General features: G+C 36.0%; 1 protein-coding gene across 6 annotated transcripts in view; it reads right to left on the reverse strand.

The window, feature by feature from the left end:
* Nucleotides 1-21,241, reverse strand: part of REPS1 (RALBP1 associated Eps domain containing 1) — an 80,258-nt gene that overhangs the window by 4,012 nt on the left and 55,005 nt on the right. For 3 of the 6 annotated variants that reach the window (XM_081250685.1, XM_081250686.1, XM_081250683.1), the window contains exons 9-17: nucleotides 20,281-20,402; nucleotides 16,719-16,799; nucleotides 11,121-11,208; nucleotides 10,230-10,331; nucleotides 7,850-7,922; nucleotides 6,413-6,531; nucleotides 5,508-5,572; nucleotides 3,213-3,398; nucleotides 1,929-2,024 (exon numbers count right to left, since the gene is read on the reverse strand). In XM_081250685.1, coding sequence (XP_081106811.1) covers nucleotides 1,929-2,024; nucleotides 3,213-3,398; nucleotides 5,508-5,572; nucleotides 6,413-6,531; nucleotides 7,850-7,922; nucleotides 10,230-10,331; nucleotides 11,121-11,208; nucleotides 16,719-16,799; nucleotides 20,281-20,402 — 932 coding nt within the window. The remainder of the gene's footprint in view (nucleotides 1-1,928; nucleotides 2,025-3,212; nucleotides 3,399-5,507; nucleotides 5,573-6,412; nucleotides 6,532-7,849; nucleotides 7,923-10,229; nucleotides 10,332-11,120; nucleotides 11,209-16,718; nucleotides 16,800-20,280; nucleotides 20,403-21,241) is intronic. The other 3 variants (XM_081250684.1, XM_081250688.1, XM_081250687.1) reach the window with 3 other exon arrangements.

Genomic DNA, 21,241 nt, shown 5'->3' on the forward strand with positions numbered 1-21,241 from the left:
TTTTGTTAAGCCATTCATTCTCCAAAAATTAAGAGTCACCTGTCCTACTTTGAAACAATTTATATATCTGTGGCAACAACTGACTTAAATTGCAGTGGGGAAGAACGTTCCTAGTGACACTACAATTGTAAATGTACCTACTAGACAAATTTTTTTATAGGGTGACATAATAAGCTCCTTGAGGCCCGAATTCTGTGACTCAAAGCTATCATATTCAGTTTTAACATAAATATGATACACACGCGATATATACCTGTTCAATAACTATAAAAGGGAGTCTCCAGAAATATGCATCCATTATCTCCATAGACTTTCCTACTAAAAAATCCTAAGATATATTATCTTAATGAATAAAACAATTTATAAAGAAGTGGGACCGCCTGGAGGGGTGGGATGGGGAGGGTGGGAGGGAGGGAGATGCATGAGGGAAGGGATGTGGGAACAGATGTATATGTATGACTGATTCACTTTGTTATAAAGCAGAAACTAATAAAAAATAATAATATTAAAAAAAAAAAAGAAGTGGAAAACTAGGCAATTCTTTAAAAACCCATCACTAAGATGCACAATAATTATAATTTTTGAAAATGAGTGGACATTTTATTGGTAACTGTGAATGTGTCCTCAGCAGAATCAAATATGGTATTCTGGTATTTACCATAACCTGATTTGACCTGTTAACAAATAAAAACAAGAGTCAAATGCCATCTCTTTGGTTAAGTGCTATTTTTTTTTTTTTTTTTTTTTTTTCTTTTTGCGGTATGCGGGCCTCCCACTGTTGTGGCCTCTCCCGTTGCGGAGCACAGGCTCCGGATGCGCAGGCCCAGCGGCCATGGCTCACGGGCCCAGCCGCTCCGCGGCATATGGGATCCTCCCAGACCGGGGCACGAACCCGTATCCCCTGCATCGGCAGGCGGACTCTCAACCACTGCGCCACCAGGGAGGCCCTAAGTGCTATTTTTAATTTATTGCCATTAACTGACAAAAATAAAATTCACTATTAAAAAAATCACAGAACTACTAATGTAGTAAAAATTAAAGTGTCCAGAAAGCAGAATTTAAGCACTTTCAGAAACACTCACTGTTTTCATGACTACTGGGAATGTCTTAATGATGACAAAAAAAAGTTACCAAAATTTTTTTCTCAAGGGAAAGTGTCCTGATATCTGTAATTTACTTTGAAATGCAAGCAACAGATAAGAAGGATTGATATAGTTAGAGAGAAGGATGGAGATATAAAGCAAGTATATTAACACAAGGAAAAACATATATTTTCTATTTCTTTCATTTTGTATTTATGTGAAATGAAGAACATTCACTAAACATACTGTGACAGTCATTTCATGATGTATGTAAGTCACATCTTTATGCTGTACTTCTGAAACTTATACAGTGTTGTGTGTCAATTACATCTCAATAAAACTGGAAGAAAAATAAAGTATAGTAAATACTAATGGTATAATCAAGGTGTGGGTTTACTAATGTACAATGTAAAATTCTTTCAACCTTTCTGTATGTTTAAAATTTTTCATAATTAATTTTTGGGAAAAAAATCATTCCTAAGACAGTTAAAGAAAAAGAGCACAGAGTATAACATTAACCTTAAAGGTTGATAATTTTCCCCTATTATACTCATAACTGCAATAAGAGAAATTAAATATGACAAATAAGGAAGTTCTACTTTATATGTCTGAAAGAATGTAATAACCACATAAGATTTGAGAACCTGTGGCGTGCATTAATACAAATGATAGGCTATCATCTCTATCTCTAGGTGGACTGTGTTCTGAGATGGACTAAGCATATTACAGTTAAAGGCAGTGGAATGAGTTAGATCATCTCGAACTTTATTTCTAAGGTTTTCAAATTATCTCATATAACTTTTCATATGCATAAAATAATCAATATTTAAAAAGACTTCTGTATACCACATTGGCGGGAGCGCTAGCAGCTGTCTTTTCTTCAATTTTACTGTCTGTTTTGGCAACTCGAAGAGAACTTGCAGGATCAGAAGCTTTCTCAACCTAGAGATGAATATATTATTATCACAAATTATATATAAGTAATATACATATATGAATAAATATACATGTAACAAATCAGAGAGTTAAATGTTTATAAAATATTCATTCTAACAATAAGAAACCTGAGATGAAGATGAGAGGGAATTTGAGAATACTTTATAAAATGATCATTCTCTACTACTAAAGGGCAGAGAGGGGAGGTAATAAATCTCTAAGGGGGTGGGGGGTGGCTGAGGATGCAGCACTGTCTGGGAAGTTCTTTGGTTGGGGGAGGGGAAGCATCCATTCCAGGCGAGTTAAGTACCAGTACCCTGTACACACCTGCACTCCCCTTAGGCCCACCCTGCCTTCCTGGAGGTGCAGCCCATTTCCCTAGTAGCCCCAGGCCAGGCAGAAAGTTGCAGGATTGAAGAAGTGGCTAGTAGAAAACTTTCCATGGATCAGACCTATAAGAACACTTCGTCTAAATTATGCCAGTCAAACAAGCAGATTTTTGGACGTGTTAAGAGAAGATCAGTATAAATTGAAACAATCAGAATGGACTCCAGAATTCCCATTCCCTCCAACTCCACATTTACACTTAGCGACGACAGGGATCCCTAGAGAAGTTCGTGCTGCTAGAACTAAAGAATCTCCCAGAACACTGTCTGCAAAGATTAAATTTCGACATCCTGTAGTCTGTTAAGTCTAACTAACGTGACTTCCTCTCATACAATCTTCACCAAATCACAAAATCAAATGCTTAGCAGTAAGATGCAACCCCCCCATAAAGTGACTTAGTCTCATACAAACTGAATGTAGCTATGGTAACCATAGCCTCTTATTACACAGAAATGTTTACCAAATCACACGAGATGTTTAGCATTAAGGTGCAACTCCCAGAACAGTGTTTTAGCCAAGACCAGATGGTTGTGCTTGTGTCTTTTCATGTGACAGCTACCCCTCACCCAGATTTTGATTCTTATTAAGCATTTTATGCAACCAGCAGGTGTCTGAGGCCAATAAGAAATTGAGAAGCACTGACCTAGGGAATATAAATCCTCTAAAAGAAGCAGCAGCAGATATTTTATTCGCTGAGGCCCCTTCTATTATTTGCTCTTTTAGGGGTTCCTCTGTTTAAAGACTGGCTTCTGAGCATGATATGAGAAGATTCCCAGCGGAAAATTAGATAAGCCCTTGAAAACTGACCGGCAAGACCTCTGGATGCTTCTCGGCTTCATCATCTTGTTCTTCATTTACATTTGATGCAGCAAATACTTCAAATTGGCTGAAATCTGCAAAATTTGGTTGTTCTGGTATCTGCTGAGGTGAGGTACTAGTGTGAGTTATCAGGCCATCGGCATCCACCGGGCGATGCACAACGGGACCAGCAGCCTATATGAGGGTTTAGGACAGAAGAACAGACATTTTATTGGTGTTACCAGTGTCAGAGAGGAGCTTTCTTTTTCTCTGAAAATTTATTATAAGGATGCTCTTTTTACTAGCTGGAAATTCAGGGAGGTGAGCTACAGTAACATTTAGCTCTAAAAAACCTTAAGTGAAATGCTAAGACACTAAAAAAATTAAGATGACAAACCTCCAATAAAAAAGATACTTTTACAAAATTCTTATTGCAAAGAAAGGGCATCACAGGAGAGGGGAAGTTCTGGCCCTAATCTCTGATTCTCCCCATGCATCTATTTTTTTCTTAATTGGGCTACTGCATAATTGTTCATTCTATAAAAAAGCTATTTTTAAAAATGTTTCATTATGTTTCTAAAAAGACTGTTATTTTTAAAGTGTGCAAACCCGTGCTCTAGCTACTCTCTGACACTCCAATGCACGTTTCTTCGATTTGTCCTCCACTCCTTTGCCAGATCAAGTCTTCTAAAGTCTTCAATCGAAAGATAAATTTATTGAGTATCTACTTTTGGCCAAGCACTATGGATATAATAGTGAATAAACAAGTAAGGTCCATCCCCTAATAAAGCCTAGTGCAGGACAAGAGATAAATAAACAAGGGTTTAAAATACCGTGTGAGGAGTTTTATGACAAAGGAAGTACAGGATGCTACAGGAATAAATCTGAAGTCTCTTTAAAAAGTCCCTTTAAAAATTCTCTATATCCTATAAGAAAAACTCCACCTTCTTAGTATGATATAGGAGATGCTCTGCCCCTTTTCCACCTCTTTAATTTCCTTTCCCATGACTCTAGTTGTACTGAACTCAATGGTTTTTCCTTGAAGAATATGCCAGGCTTACCTTACACCTCTATGCCATTCCTTGTGGTTGTAATGCCCTCTCCCCAAGAAATACCATTTTATCTTTCAAGTCTCTGCTTAAGTCTAACTTACTTCATCTTACTTGGACCTTTTCAATGTGATCCCTGGCTTTACCAGCTAGAAAAGCTGTGCCAAAGCATTTTATAAATAAGTCTACTGCAGCACTTTTACTGTAAGTGTTGTTTACAGTTCTGTCTTTTGCACTAGACTGGTTCTTGAGTCAAGAGACCAACTCACTGGGTTTCACAGCTTAACACAGTAAAAGCATTTTTGTTGGCACTTTAGATAAAATAAATACTGGAATATCCAAATTTCAGTGTCTTTGATGATTAGGAAACCATCTTTTTAACTGCAAATAAGCAACTTCATTATAAGAATCTAACTCAGAAAAATCAACCAAACTCATTCATGTAAAAGGTAGGCCAGTCAGTCACATAAAACTAAGCTATAGTCCAGAATCTATCTTGGAACATAACAGTTTTATGCAGATGCAAACAACTTCGACCTGGCGGGGGGGTGCAGAAGTCGTCTAACACTTCCTTCACTGACGCAGTAACGAATCCAGGGAGATGCAGGGAGGTTACTCTGAGTCACTGCTAGATCCAGGACATAACGTGGACACCTCGTATCTCCCAATCCACTGCTCTTTCCTCTAAACACTCCTTTGTCAAGACATTATCCTTTGGTTCACTTCTGAGCCTCTTTCAAAAAAATAATTCAAATCATTATTGGAATCCTTATCTTCTAAAATAAGACCTAGCTTTCCTGAATTATTACTATTTTTTTATAAATGTCTTTATTTTTGGCTGCGTTGTGTCTTTGTTGCTGCTCTCGGGCTTTGTCTAGTTGCAGCGAGCAGGGGCTACTCCTCATTGTGGTGCGCGGGCTTCTCATTGTGGTGGCTTCTCATGTTGCGGAGCACAGGCTCTAGGCGCGTGGGCCTCAGTAGTTGTGGTGCACGGGCTTAGTTGCTCCGCGGCATGTGGGATCTTCCTGGACCGGGGCTCGAACCTGTGTCCCCTGCATTGGCAGGTGGATTTTAACCACTGCATCACCAGGGAAGTCCCCTTCCCTGAATTATTAATAAATGCACATTAAGAATGACAATTATGTACTTCCTGATCTTCAGAATAATTCTAGAATAGAATCAAAGACCTAATAGACAAATTGACTAAGGGGACTATAATAGCTGATGCTTAGTAGTGAATACCTAGGAGAATTACCTGTGAGGGCTGTGGTCTTGGAGGCACTGCAGGAGGTTGGGCAACAACTCCACCCTGTTGCTGTCCTGTGTGAACACACAAGTCTTCTTTTTGTAAAAATATAATTACTTTGCTAATAGAACAGACAGGCTGAATGAATGTGATCAAATGATAAAAGATTTCCAATACCAACATATGGTACTGGAAGCCATATATAACTTGCAAAACTGTCTAGATGTGGTCAAACCTCATGGCCTCTTCTCAGACCTCATTTCTCTGGCTCTCCTGCATGAGGCACTCTTGTCTTGCTCCTCCCTATTTCCATGACACTATACATTCTTGGTTTTCTTCCCATATTTCTGATTGCTCTTTAGCTATCAAATATGAAGACTTCCAAATTTTCTCTCATTTAACACTTCAGCCTATTAATTCTATGTAAATGATTCTCAAACAATACATCAATCTTCCCTAACCCACAAGTCCAATGGCCTGTTGATTATTTCTCTTTTTTCTCATCATTCCAAACGCATAATATCAAAAACAGAACATCATAACCCTCCGTCCTAACTTCTCTATTTCCACCAGCATGATAACAATATGACCAGTCATATAAAAATTAAAACCTTTGAGTAAGTTATGACTCTTCTTTCTCTTTTGTCATGTAATTTAAGACCTATTAGCTTTCCCTCCTTGATACCTCCACATCGTTCTTTTAAAATCTCTTGTGGCATCTCTCAGGTTCCCATCGTTATCATTTGAACTCAATTTAGGTAGTCATTAAGAAAAAAAAATTCCCTCTCATTTGATACTTTTTCTATTCAAAATTTTTCTTCATATAAATATAAAAAAATAAGAGAAAATACTGTGTATCTTTAGCTTAATATATTTAATGTATTTAATATATATTATGGTTCTCTAACCCCTACCTGTGGTGACTGAAAAGGTCCGATTCATATCTAAAGATGACGATCTAGAATGAGAGGGCTGAGGCCTTGGAGGGGGAGGTGGTGGTGCAGTGTTATCAGGCGACATTCCTGAATGAGACCTGCAAAATTCGCCCCGTTACAATTGGTCATGCTACTGACATTGGAGCTTTTCTTTTTTCTTCTTAAGCATTCAAACTCAGCTAAGCAGCAAAGGATCTTATTGGTGTGACATTTTCTCCAGAGGACAGACAAGTATTACAATGAATAAACAGTACTGTTTATGATGTGCATTCAACAAGTAGTTATTTAATATAGCAAATAACCTTCTTTATAACTATACAGTCAACAAAACTTCAAAAAATTTAAAAAGAAAGTTAGTTATTAACATGAATTCAAGGTAGACTTCTAACCTAGAGTAATGTTTTTTCATTCATTTAAAGATAATACTAGTCTGAAAAGCTATTTTCAAAAAAGAGAAACTCTACTTTCACATACGGTTAGCCTTCAACTTACTTAAAGTTTGGTAAGCTGAGGTAGAATGTGGCTCAACTATGTGAGATGCCCATTCCTGTGTTACCACAGGCCCTCTCATTTTAGAGGTGGTTATTTATCCTCATGCTCAACCCTCTCTCGAGACTCACTTACTGGCCACCGAAGTCTCCTACGTATTCTGAAGAGTCTCATGGACTTTAGCAATCTGATCCTCACTACTAGGAATAAAAAGTAGACTAAAATCCAAACTGGCTGAGAACTCTAAGATATATGAAAAAGCAGCCTTTTGACTGTGTGAGCTCTTCAGAGATTCTATATTACCACTCTCTCCATATATCCTCCAGGAGTGTGGCAAAAGGCTCTTACAATGCGTGAAAAGCAGGGGAGAAAGATGCTTCTGTCCTGTGCACAGTTCTGAGTGGACGGTGAAGCCCTTGTAGACAGAGCCCTTGCTACCCTCACCCTACCCCACACCTTTTTTTGTTTGTGTTGGAGACGTTATATATAATGCAGATCTTCAGGGTGGGTAGGTAGTCCAGCACTGGGCTGTGCTTCCAGATGACATTTTAAAACACTGAATTTTTTTGGTACTTGCCCATAAGGCTATGAAAGGAAATATGCACATTTCTTACTTAAATAGACTCTGACTGATGAGCTACAAAAAGGACTGTATTCAACCACTACTGCCAAAAAATTATCAGCTCATTTTAAACCTTCCACAGAATACCATGAAGACATAACGGTTCCTTCTGTTTTCCTATTAAAGTTGGAAAGAATCAAAATCATTTCCCTTTTACATAAATCAGTAGGTAACCTAACAGCCTTTAGGGAAGTGCAGAACTGAAGAATAGAGAAAAATAACTTATACTTGGTTTTAAATAATTTTAAATATTAAAACATTAACAAGATATTTTAGTTATGCTTTTTATTGACAGAAACACTAACCTTTGACGAGTTACATTGTTCCCAATCTGTTCTGGATCCGAAGTAAAAGAGTCTGAACTACTGTAACCATCTGCTGATAAATGGGATATATCCTATTTAATAATAATCATTTATATAACTGAATTATTGTTTCAAATCAGAGATATTCAAAGATTGGCTAACACGTTAACATTTCATCATAGTATTACTAACTGTAAAAAATTACATATAAATCAAATAAATTATGGACTATTTACACAACACAATACTATGCACAGAGAACAAGTTACAATCTAAAAAAGTTATTATTTAATAACAGAGAAATATTCAAAATAAGTTACATGGAAGGAGGATAGAAAACAGTACATATACTACAATTTCATTTCATATAAGAATATAACATGCACAGAATGAGGATTAAGGTTGACAAGGAATGCTAATCGCGGTCACTCGTAGAATAGTGAGATTACAAGTAATTTTCATTTTCTTATTTTTATTTATTACATTTCTACAAGTGTGAATAATTTTTGTAATGAAAAAATTCATTTTTAAAGAATAAATTAGAAATATCTTAAGGAAAAAAGCTAACTTCAAAACTGTTAATGTAAAATTTTTAACAATTTGACAAGGGAATAAAATGTGCTTAGACAATAATAAAATTTATGAAATTAACCAGAGGGTACCAATTTTTCACCTGAGGTAATATCATTTTCAATTTCCTCAAAGTCTTATGAAGGAGAAGAGAATCCCAGAAGCAGACTAAGAGTTGCGAAGCAGTAAAGAAGTTTTAAAATAGAAACTCTAGGGATAATGTGAAGAAATACTACTCATACCTTTCAAGAGTGATAAATTGAAGGGACTGGTTATTTGGTTTAGTTTCATTTCAAAATGTATCCCTTTCCTTTTTCTTGTCAAATCACTGAGAAGTTTACTTAATTGGTACAAGAAGGATGCTAAAATTAACAAATTTCCATTTGGATGTTCTAATAGGCATCTCAAACTTATCATGTCCTAACCTGAACTCCTACTCTCCCCCCACCACAAACCTTCTCCTACCACAGACTCTGTTAATTCCCAGTTGCTAAGATCCCTTGAACCACTCATGACCCCCCCAGCCCCACCCCTTCACATTCAAGCAAATCCTGTGGTCTTTTCCTACCAAAATCTAACCAGAATCTGACCACTTCTCAGCACTTCTACTGCTACCACCCTAGGCCAAGCTATCATCTTCTCTTGCCTGTATTGTTATAACTGTTTCCTAAAATGGTCTTTCCCTGTTTGAACTCTTGCCTTCTTCTGGCCTATTCCCAATACAGCAGCCAGAATGATCCTGCTAAAAAAGGAAGGTCAGATTATGTCACTTCTCCATTCAAAAACCTTCTAAATCGGGCTTCCCTGGTGGCGCAGTGGTTGAGAGTCCGCCTGCCGATGCGGGGGACACGGGTTCGTGCCCCGGTCCGAGAGGATCCCACACGCTGCAGAGCGGCTGGGCCCGTGAGCCACAGCTGCTGAGCCTGCGCGTCCGGAGCCTGTGCTCCGCAATGGGAGAGGCCACAACAGTGAGAGGCCCGCGTACCGCAAAAAAAAAACAAACCTTCTAAATGGCTTTTCGTCTTACTCAGTAAAAGTCAGTCTTACACTGCTCCCCAGTTACTATTCTCCCACTTGCTACCTCTACCTGCCAAATTTACTAACTAGTTCTATTTCGGGTGTTTGCTTGCTGTTCCCAGTAAATAAGGCATCTTCCCTAAACCAGGGCTTCATATTGGCTGTTCCTTGTGCCTTAAACATCCTTCCTTCAGATATTCACACAGCCCAATTCCTTGTCTCCTTCAAGTTTTAACTCAAATGTCATCTTTTGTAAGGCCTTCTTTGATCACCTTATTCAAAATGTCACTCCCTCTCCCCTTTCACAACTTAATTTTTATCCAGGGTGTTAATTATCTCCTAAGATAGGAGTCCTTTTTTTCTGTTACCTCCCCTACAGAATGTAAACTCCAAAAGGGCAAAGATTTTTTTGTTTTGTTTTGTTTTGTTTACTGCTGAATCCCCAGTGTCTAGAACAGAGCCTGGCACATAGTATTCCATTAACATTGGCTGAATGAATGAATACATACCCAATTTCTTGTGAGAGAGAAAGAAAGGAGCTAGTGGGAAAGAGCCAACATACAAAATCTGGCTAGTTGAGAGGGATGGCAAACAGGAGGCCTGCCTTGAAGACGGTTCAGTGGCAATGGACAACCAGTTATTCATACAGAGGGTAGGGTGTTTAAAATGACTGACTATTCTCTGCATTATCCAGTGAAGATAATATTAAATGGTTATATATTTGAATTATTCAGACTCTAAGTCCAGACTTAATAAACCTCAAATGGATGATGCTACTCTATCTTTCACTTACCTACAGTATTTCCAGAAGCAAATTTCACTGATGAATTTATCTTATTTTCTTCTGAAAGGTCAGATGTTTTCACCAGTAATGGGCTAGTGGGATTAGTATGATCTAGGAGATAATTAATAGGTAAAAATACAAGATATAGGTATCTGAATTAATAAATTCATAAACCTCAGAGTACAAGACTTTGTTTCAATACTCCGAAGACGTAGCAAGTAAATCCATGAAATGTAAGACAAAATAATATTTAATAGGACAAACATAAACCTATTTATATAGAATTTTGTTTTCTGCCACAACAGAAGATACTTTATAATGAAAGAGTCAATCTGCATGTTCATACTTTGTTAATTTTATCCCTGTAGGGCAATTAGTTAAATAAAACACCACACAAATGACTGTAAAATAAGTAATTTATGTTGTTGACTTACATAGAAAACAAATCTATCTGTGAGAGACCCTAACTAAAACATTTAATCTAAAATGAGGAGAAACTTCAAGAGTTAAAGCAAAACATACTATTTCAAAGTCAAGATTCACTTTAACATATACCTCTTCGGTTAAAATTTGAACATACTTTAAATGTAAATTCACAAGAATGATCATAAGAACCCACGGGGTATTAGAAAAGTCACGTTTTCCAAACGTCCTTATTTTAAAACTTTATAAATTAAATTCAATAATTTGCTTTTAAAACTGTAATATAAATTTTAAAAAATATACAAGCACACACACACACAGTACAAATATAATTGCAGAAAGTACTATGTTAAAAAACAAGCAATTAACAAAAGAAACCTGAACTCAGAATGATTACCTGTGTGTGTATTTTGGTTTGATGCTAATCTAAAATATAACCCACTAAACTAAGATACAACCCAGCAACAGCTTCCTTACCACTGCCAGTTCTTTTAAGTTCCATTTCCTGCATGTGGATTTTGCTTGGAGTCATACGAATGGGAACCGGATGAACAATAGCAGTATCCTACAGACAAACGGGAGGAAATACAGAATTTGTATTAAAAATGCCAAGCAGGTACCCTGAAATAACCAAAATTAAAAACACTTCAAAAACTGGTGGACAGAGTTTCTCATTCACACTAAGGCAAGCATGAAAATTAATTTTTTAAATAAAAGTTCCAGAATTATATTTTAAAAAATCAAGTTTTCTATATACACCTAATAATCTGATTTGTTTTATAAAAAGTACATTTTAACTTTGAGTGATTAAAGATTTGAGAAAAAAACTGATCTTATAAAAATACAATTCAAGACAATATTCAAAGGCAAAGTGTGAAATGATCTGATGAAATTATACAAATCTGAACCTTTGAGGTTAAAAGGAACTATTTCATGAGAACCCAAAGACTAAGTAAAAGATTGAATTCATTTTCACTAAACTGCTCAAAAAATTTGACACTTTTCTTTTTCACGTATAAAACAAAGTTAATGACATGCCTGTCATATTGTAACAGTAGGCATGATACTTTCTATAGATTAGTTCTACAGAACTGTTTAAAATTCATGCATAAAACTTCCACAAAGGAACCCATTTTTTTAAGAGTTGGGATAAGTAACACTCCTACTCTAACATTAATACTTTCCTTAAATTTTTTCGTGACTATACTACATCTGATAATTCTCAACTGAAGTCATGAGTGGCAAGTCTAGTTAGAGGGGTAAAGAAACTGACAGAATCAACTTCTGAAAATAGTATAAAGCAATGTATGGCAGCCTCTCCAAAAGGGAAGGAAGAGAGAAAGGCGCATCTGGGTAGCCAGGGAGGCCTGGCCCTGGGAGCTGAGACGCCCAGGGGAGGAACTAGAACAGGATCAAGCATTTGGCTTAACAGCAACAGACCAGCTAAAAAACATGCCTACAGGAGTTCAGCCCCTTCTACTAGGAGTCAGCTCGTATTTTGTATGTGCTGCTGCTAAAGACTGAACTTGAGATCCTTAAATTTCAAATATCTAGTAATGAGTTTAAGTTTATAATTTAGTGTGAAGGATAATGACCTTTCAATTTAAGTTGGACACTGTTTTGGTGACAGTATTAACACCACACCTCTGCAACTTCTCGCATACCATCTCCTGTTTGACAGGTCTCCTTGGCTTATTCACAAAATCTCTAAATTCAACCCATTTATAACAAATGAATTCTTTACTGCAATTAAACAGATAAATCCATTTACAGTAATTTCCTGTCCCTACACCAGTGAGATTCTGGACAGGGTTATGTACTATTTAATAAACCTGAACTAACATTTCCCCTACAACTCTAAAGTTACAGTTATAAAAGATAAACATAATAGATGGATAAAAGTTTAGATTTCTCACATAAGAATGAGTCATACTCAGGAAATTATTAACAATACACTCAAGATGTTGTTTGTTATGTTTATGGTTATGAAAAACATGGCTTTAAGAATAACTACTATTTTCTTAACTTACAATTTTAATAGCAAAAATAACTGCTGAGAATCAGAATTTAACATTCTAAGGCAAGATTAAAGGAGAAAGCATGATAGATTCATGCTTATTCCAAACCCAAAGCACACTAAGAAAAAACAAGCAAGGAAAACTTATTAGATGCTTTAACTCATAATATTGATCTAATATATATTCTGTGTGTATGTACATAGAGTGATATTTATAAAATTTGTAACAGGAATATTAAGTAGCCTTTTCATGTATTTCCAGTACAATAAAGGGAGGTCACAGTAATGACCCCCCAAAAAGAAAATCATGAATGTTCTATTCATTCTCTAAATAATTTGCATAAGTTTCTGTACCAGCAAATCAATTTCCTGTTGCATACTTCAGTCATATAACTAATTGTTGCTGTGAGCCTGCACTAGCTTTAATCCAGTGGATCCTGCTACCAGTAGGACAAGGCAATTCCTGGAAGAGCTTTAACACAGATGACCAGGCCCCACCTCAGACTAGTGATCAGAAGCTCGGTCTGTGACTGTGACGTGCAGCAGAAGAAAGAGCTTTGAATTCAAACATTTCAACACCCAGGTGAAGAACCATAAATGCCTGTAAGTCTCTGGGTCCTGAGCCACAAGATGCCAAAGTAACACTTTCTCTGCTCCAAATCAGCATCCCCATATTTAAAAATAGAGAAAAAAGTAAAGAGACTGACTGGCAGGCTCTGCTCACTTTCTTCTAACTATTCAAATCACCCAAAGCCTTTAGGAAACCCATTCCTAAACACTCATGGCACATTTGTATCCTATATTTAGGTACTTGATTTTATACATCTTAGTACTTTATTGAATATTCTATTGTGCTCAAATATCTACCTTTTCTACTTGGCTTAAATTTTACTATCCTGTCTGTCTGAAACCAGCCCTGCCTACTTGCTATTCCTGTGTCACTTAGTTCAGGTGCTCATCATCTCACTCTCTCTTGACCCCATCAGTCCTTCACATTGTTGCCTGAACGATCTTCCCCAGCTACCTCTTTGGCACCCTCATCTTATCATGGTACTTCTTGTTAGCTCCTAGCTAAGTTCAGACCCTTGGTCTAGGAAACAAAGATCTTCCCAGTCAGGTTTCAGCCACACTCTTCAGCTCCCCATCACTCCCCCATCCGTGTCTACCCTATACCCTCACTGCACTGAATTGCTCCTGCTAGTGACCTTCTGCTTGCAATGCCCTTGTCCACTTCTGCCAATTCACGGTTTCATTCAAAACTCATCATACAAACATACCCTCTTTTGTGAAAACTTTACCAAATACACTGGGCTGAGTTAGCCCACAGTTCTCTGCCCACAGTTTTGTTCACGGCTACATATGATAATTATCAAAGTCAGCTATATTAAACCATCAGTTTATAATGATTAAGCTGTGGTCTACTTAAGACTGGACTTGTTTTTTGACATCTTGGTATTCCTAGAGAATAACACAGGCACCTGGAAGGGGGCTCCACCAGACCAACTGAGGTGGCTGGGCATAATCAGTGATCAAATGAACTCCCTTTTCATACCCCGAGTGAGTCAAACATTCTACAGCACTCAAGATCAGTGATAAGTCATGGCGGAGACTAGTGCACTGCACTTCTCGTCAGTCTAGAATTTCCTGGTGGAAACAGATTCTACCAGAATAAGCAGTTCAACAAAAGTAGTCAAGTTTCTGGAAATGAGATATCAGAAACTCAGTTTCATAACAATTCTGGGAGCCTAATAATTAACCATCTCAGTTTGCATGTGAGGTCACTGCACTGGGTGGTGGCTGTCTCTAAGTGCTACAGAGCAGTTTGGAGTCCTTCACAGACAAACTTTATTGAGCAATACCTACTTATCAAAATTTGGCTTTTAAAAATTATTCCATTAAGTGTTTCTGACACTGTAAGGTATGTTACATTCGTATCAGAACTATAGTGTTCTTTTTCTCCTATGTGAGTCTCTTCTAATCTGAATGGACCTTATTTACTTACTTATAATCCTTATTTATATAAACCTTGCAAAGGATCATTTGGGAATGTGGCCACAGGCTGTGTTCTGTAGACTGGTAATATGTCAGGTAAGAATTAAATGAAGGTTAAGAAACTCAGACCCTCACTGAAAGCAGGGCATTGTACTAATTGAAAGTTTATAGTGAGATTATAGTTTGCCAGCGTAAAAGAAAAAAGATGTTTCTACATACCAGATTATAAATATTTAAGACTGCCAACTTTATCAAATTTAGAGGTCTAAATTCAAGTTTAAAATGTCAATTAACCATTTAAAACTTTCTTTCCTAGAGCCTCCTGCCATACTAGAAAAAACAAAAGAAAGTATTGTGCCATATCATTTAAAACACTAGAGCTGGAATTCACAAATTTGGATATTATTTCCAAGAAGTTACAAGAATATCACTGTTATTAAGTCAACTATTTCCCTGCATTTCTTGCCAGTCATGAGTCAATTTATTTTGCCTCCGAGTTCTAGATTTTTATATTTAATGTTCTTTTCTGGCCTGACAAAGATCATAATACTATGAATTATTACTCTGAATATCTCTTAAGGGTTAGAGAATAAAAGAGTCTCTAATGCTACATCCTTCCCTGTAAAATACTTTTATTAAGTACTTTAAATAAAATTAACTTGACTCTGTAAGTAGGAGATAAGAATAATATGGAGAAATGAAACTCAGAGCTGAAGTAAAACTTTCTTTTAGCTTATAGCACCTGTCACTTCCCAAGAAACTTTAATTACTGCTGCTAATAAGCAGGAAAAATTGTTAAGTGTTGCCTTTTTATTTCTCTCCCATTTTTCAGAGACTAAAAGCAAAGATTAATGTCCTCAAAGTAGTAAGGAAAGAGAAGGCCAAAGACTCAGATAATCTACATATTAATTGGCCCCTGAATAATGAATAGATTATTAAAATAGACACTTAAAACACTTCCATACATTATGTTTGAATTCAATATAGCAGTATTCTCTGTATTTCAAAGATATAAATTCTTTAAAATTATAAAACACACCAAAGAGCCATTAATTTAAAATGTTGAAGATGTACTATTATCTTTAAATGCCACTTCTCCCAAATCCATATTAAATAACAAGACTATTTTAACATTTAATTAATAAATGCTGGCTATCTTTGGTCAGAAACATCTAAAAAGAATGCCTTGTGTCACTTTCTCCAATTCTTTTCACTGAACTCATTTTTAAAAATCCTACCTTTACACTCTTCTTCCCTTCCTACTTACTTCCTCTTTTCTTTTTGAAAGGTACTTATTAGCATGTCCTTCTCTTTATAGGAAAAAATGAAAAATAAAAGAAAAAGCAGGAGTGAACAGTGAGAAGACTGTAACAGCTACAGTATAGAAGTTTTCAAATAACTTGAGGGACGGGTGGGGCATATATGAAGTTCAATCTATGAGACAGAATTTATTTTTTAAATCAGGATGTGAACTTTGTAGCATTTTCAAAGCAACACAGTGAACCACAGGAAGACAAGACGGAGCCTCCTCTGCACAATGGGAATCTTTGACCAACAGCACTATTGTTTTGCTGAACTTGATTCTCTTGTAACAGGACTCAACATACTAATTAAGTCAAAGCTGTACCATCTGGACTGTTAAAATAAAAGGTGACACTGCATATTTACATACATAGCACAGGTTACACGATGTGTAAGCATACAAATAAAATAGTATTTACTGTCATTACACTGAAATAAGCAGTATATGTTTAATAAAACATACACTCAATTAGCAAATGAAAACAAGGTCAACTAAATCAATTGTCACAAAATGCTCCTTTAGACACATGTATCAGATTTTAAAAACATAGATTTCTCTCATTAAAATAACTAGAAAATACAAAGAATGGTAAAAAAAAAAAAAAAAGTTCTTTCCACCATTAAACACACAAAAATTGAAAAGCCTGCCACCATTTCCCTCTAAGCACTCCACCGAATCATGCATATCAGCTAACAACCATAATGAATGAAAATTTGGGTTAATAAAATTAATTTCAAACAAGCAAGCTAAGTGATTGACTTACAGGATCAGCTGGTGCAATGTTAGAATCAAATTGGGTCAGAGTTTGTGAGCTTGAAGAGCGTTCACTAAATGTCTCCCACTGCTGAACAGACAGAGGAGAGACAAGTCAGCATGATGAGAAAGATGGAGTAAAAGATCACCGGAGAAGATTTAGCAAAGTAATTCAGAGGTTGCACTGCAAGTTGTGTTTCGTAGGCCTGACAAAATTCCGTAAGTTCTATTTTTCCGTAAACATTCTACATTATCTATGCTGGGTCATCTTGTAATGTAAAGTGAGCAGCTTCATGATCAAATGTACAGTAACAATTTACTGCAATCTCTACGGGAGAGATTCAAAGCCTTACAGAATTCAATTCAAAACACAATAAAGGAACAGAGTCTAAGTGGTATAAATGGTGACAAAAGAAAAATATAAAGGGGTTTGTCTTGACTAGAGAAAGAATAACTTCAAATCCTTCTTTCAAAATCCAAATGTTAATGCACTGATTTGGTGGTACTAATGAATTCTGAGTACCAAAGTTTTGGTCAAAACAAAGCAAGTCAGTGCGACTTGCCAGTGCGACCCCTGAAAGATGATTCTATTATGTATGTGCACATATTCTGTACGTATGTATAGATATTTAATAAAATATAATTGAGATAAAATGCAAAGAATTCTGGAATTAATATAAGTTTGAGCTTATGTCAATCTGTAGCAAGTCAACCCCTGTAATCAGCATTATGAACAGGGCCATGCCAGACCACAAGACAAAACTGCCAATCAGGCACCCACCTCCAACCCCATGCTAGAAAAATCAGAATGCGGCCACAATGAGAGCAAATCAAGCAACTGAGTATGTGTTATATATAGAAGATGTATTTTGATATGAAATACTACTCTTCTAAAAGAGGTACACAAATATCATACCTCAAATTAGGTGGAGTGATAAGTGATCATTAATTTTAGTAAATTCCATTTGAAGATCTTAGTAATAAACAGTATAGGATTTTATATCAAAATCATATTAAAATTATCATTAAAATTTGATTCTTAAGAATTACCAGTTATACTCTGAAGAAGGAAAAACATCTGCACATATACAATATATACACACGAATGTTTACACACAGACACACCTACTCCATTAACCAAAATCCTCTTTTTATAATTCAGTATAGAAAAGTATACATTTTTATGCTTCAAAGTTCGACTTACTATTTAAAACAGTAATATTCAATTTGAGAAGACATGTAGAAACTAAATGTTAGCAAATGAACACATTTATAAAAATTATCTACAGAAATGGCTAATGCAATCATTCAACAGCTTTCCCTAAAGATTAGTTTTAAAATCATAAAATTAAGATATACTAAGAAATACTGATGCATTGAGCATGTTTCCTGAATAAAGATAAATCCACATTATCCTGGGACATCACTTTAGGGAAGTGACTTACCAATATTTCTTAATATAATTAGTTTCTTCAATAATTATTGTTGCATAGGTACAGAAGGAGTTTTAAAAATCCTAATTATCTAACTATGGAAAAAAGTTTAGATGCAGACTATTTTTTCCAAAAAGAAGACATTTGTCTACCTATTTGGTGGCATGAGATTTTACTTGATTTTACAAGACTGTATGTAAGCTAGCTGGAGAGCAGAGAAACACTCTTATCTTTGTAACTTTAGTGTAATGATTAAGAGCACAGGCTCTGGAACCAGATGACTGGAACCCTGGTTACGCTGCACACCTGCAGGCAAGTTATCTAACCTCTCTGTGCTCCAGTTGTACCATCTGTAACGTGAGGTTAATAATGCCTATGTCACAGGACTGTTATAAGGATGTAAAGAGTTAATATATGTAAAGAGCTTTTTGAACAGAACGGACACATCAAAAGTGCTCAATAAATGTTACGGATTGTTATTAGTGTATCCCCTACAGTGCCTCATCCATATTTGCAGGTGCTGAGTAAATATTTGTTGAAAGAATATTAGTGCTTTGAGGTAGAAAATTAAAATATAATTTCCATATCCTAAGTAAATTTAAAAAAATAAATATTATTAAAATGTGTCAAAAATCAATGTTAGTTTTAGTAACATTTTGATTTTCCACACACAGTAAAAAAAAACCAGTTATGACATTCATGTCCTTATTAGCAAACACCACAAAATGAAACTTGGTAAGAATATTTAAGAAGGGAAATGCAACTGCTTACATCAGATGTGAAAGGGATTTCCATTGCTAGTCTTTAATGATCACATGTAATTTTTACTTAGAATGAAGATGGGCTTTTGAACTGACATGCTTTAGAAAGAGTTGCTTTTTTTTTATGAACAGATATCAGTAAAAATACTCTTTTAATCTGATACTGCTTTTTTTAAAAAAATGACAGAAATGAATAAAGGCAGCAAAAACAGTGGTTTCAAGAACACTGACCCTATTCTCCATAAAGCCTTATCTACTAGCAAATTCTTTCAAGGCTTAAATCTTCCCTCCAGAAAAACACTTATATAAATGGTTTTATATCTGACAGCATGACGGATGTATATTATAATGTCTCAGAAGCAGGTATCTGTGATTACATCATAAAGCAGCAGCAAGTACTTTAAACCTGCCAATTACTTCTCTTGTTTTTCAGTTGTCCAAAATTAACTAGTGTCTCTTTAAACCCAGTATTTTTCTGGCTTTAAAAGACAAAGAAAGCACAGAAGCTTCAAGCACTATCTAAAAGTGATACAAAAAACTGTAAGGAAAAAAAATATAACTTGTTCACAAAGAAAAGTGCTCTAACAGGCTGAGCAGTGGTTTTCAATTGAAGTTCTACAGAGCATGAAGGTTTAACAGAGGGGCCTCAGAGGGTGCTTTGTGGAGGCAGGGCCTCAGGTCCTCTTCCCTTATTCTAATCATAGTGGCCCTACTTTTATTGTTTTGTATAATGGAGTTCCAAAGTAATGGGGGGTGGTTCTCAAATTCTGTTTTCCACGCTGGGCTTGGTCTTATATAACATGGTCTTTAACCGCTGCATTTAATAGGGCTAAATCATTCCATTTTGTATTAAATAAAATAAATTACTATGAATAGCCTGGAATGTAGAAAATATTTTTTTCATGTGGAAAGCTGGTTTAGTGGCTTCTCATATCACTTCTGATGCTAAGATTCCAAATCTATTATCCCAGGCCTTGCTTACAGGAATGAGAAGGCAGTGTGACACAGCAGGTGTGCTAACTGACTGAACGTCCAAAGGACCTGTGTTCAAATCTCAGCCCTTGTCCCTTACTGGCGGTAAGATATCTTGTCCAAGACATTTACCCTTTTGACTGTTAAGTTCATGCATCTGCCCCATCTAACTCACAGGGATTTAGTAGGAATGAATGGTGGAAACTAAATGATAGTATATACATATGAAAAAGTACTTTGAAAACCTCAGAGTCATATAATTACAAATATCTATCACAGTCACATTTGATATGGTCCCACAACTATGCACACACGCTGAAAGAGCTATATGCTGAAATTACCCTGCTCGGAACTTCTTACCTTAAAAAAGTGAATGTTAGTGAGAGAAAAGGGAAGCTTTGCTAACCTCACTGCTCTGATTCAGCTCAGGCCAAGTCTGGTTTAGTGACGGCATAGATGGAGACTTGCTTGGAGGTGCTTCTGCAGGAGAGCCTGAATAACCTACCTCACCTGGCTGATCCCCAACGTCTGCAATTTAAAAAAGAGAAATTCTCTATAAACAATATATTTTAGTTTAGGAATATTTACTCATAAAAACCTAACAGAAGGTTTTCACAAGTAGTAATTTATAATCTGAATTTCCTTTTCTCACGTTCCCAAAACAAACATCTTAACAATCAGACAATCAGGCAATACTTATTCCTGCAACTTACTGTCTACCTGAAACCAGAGTTTTCCATGAAAATAAAATCTAGTTAGAAATAAGTAGAAAAAGAGTGTTGTACATAGCAATGCAATAGGGTACATACTTTGAATCTTTTTCTAGTAGGGATGGATTTGTACCAGTTCCCAAAGTGTATTCCATGGAATATTAATCAGTAAGGTATTTTTAAATATTAGGTTTTCTATTCAAATAAATCTGGGGATACTATAATTCCCTGTTGGAGTGTCCCCACGCACATTTGTATATCAAAGACTTGTCATGTTTAACTCAGTTTTTCCCAAATATAAACCTTTTTTTATCAGACAAAAATCCCTCAATATTCCCTTGGCATATACTTTGGGAACTGCTGATTTACACTAATTCTCTCGAATTTTCTCTACAAGTCTTCCTTGTTACCAAGAAGCAGCATATATTTTCAAGGCAGACAGCAAAAGGAGAGAAAGAGCCCAGGCATGAGCAAAAAGCAAAGTCAATGAGCCCCCACAAAACAAACTTTTATCATTAGGCTCACTAGCATTTACAGACTTAACTGAGAGAGCTACAAATCCATGACAGGATTTCAAAGTGGTTTTTAAAGTATTATGTGATATCATGTTCTAATTTTAATTAGTTAAGGCCTCTCTAAGCTCTCAAATTGTAATTT

The sequence above is a fragment of the Mesoplodon bidens genome, assembly GCF_964165515.1.
Source record: "Mesoplodon bidens genome assembly, chromosome: 12".
NCBI classification, from domain to species: domain Eukaryota; kingdom Metazoa; phylum Chordata; class Mammalia; order Artiodactyla; family Ziphiidae; genus Mesoplodon; species Mesoplodon bidens.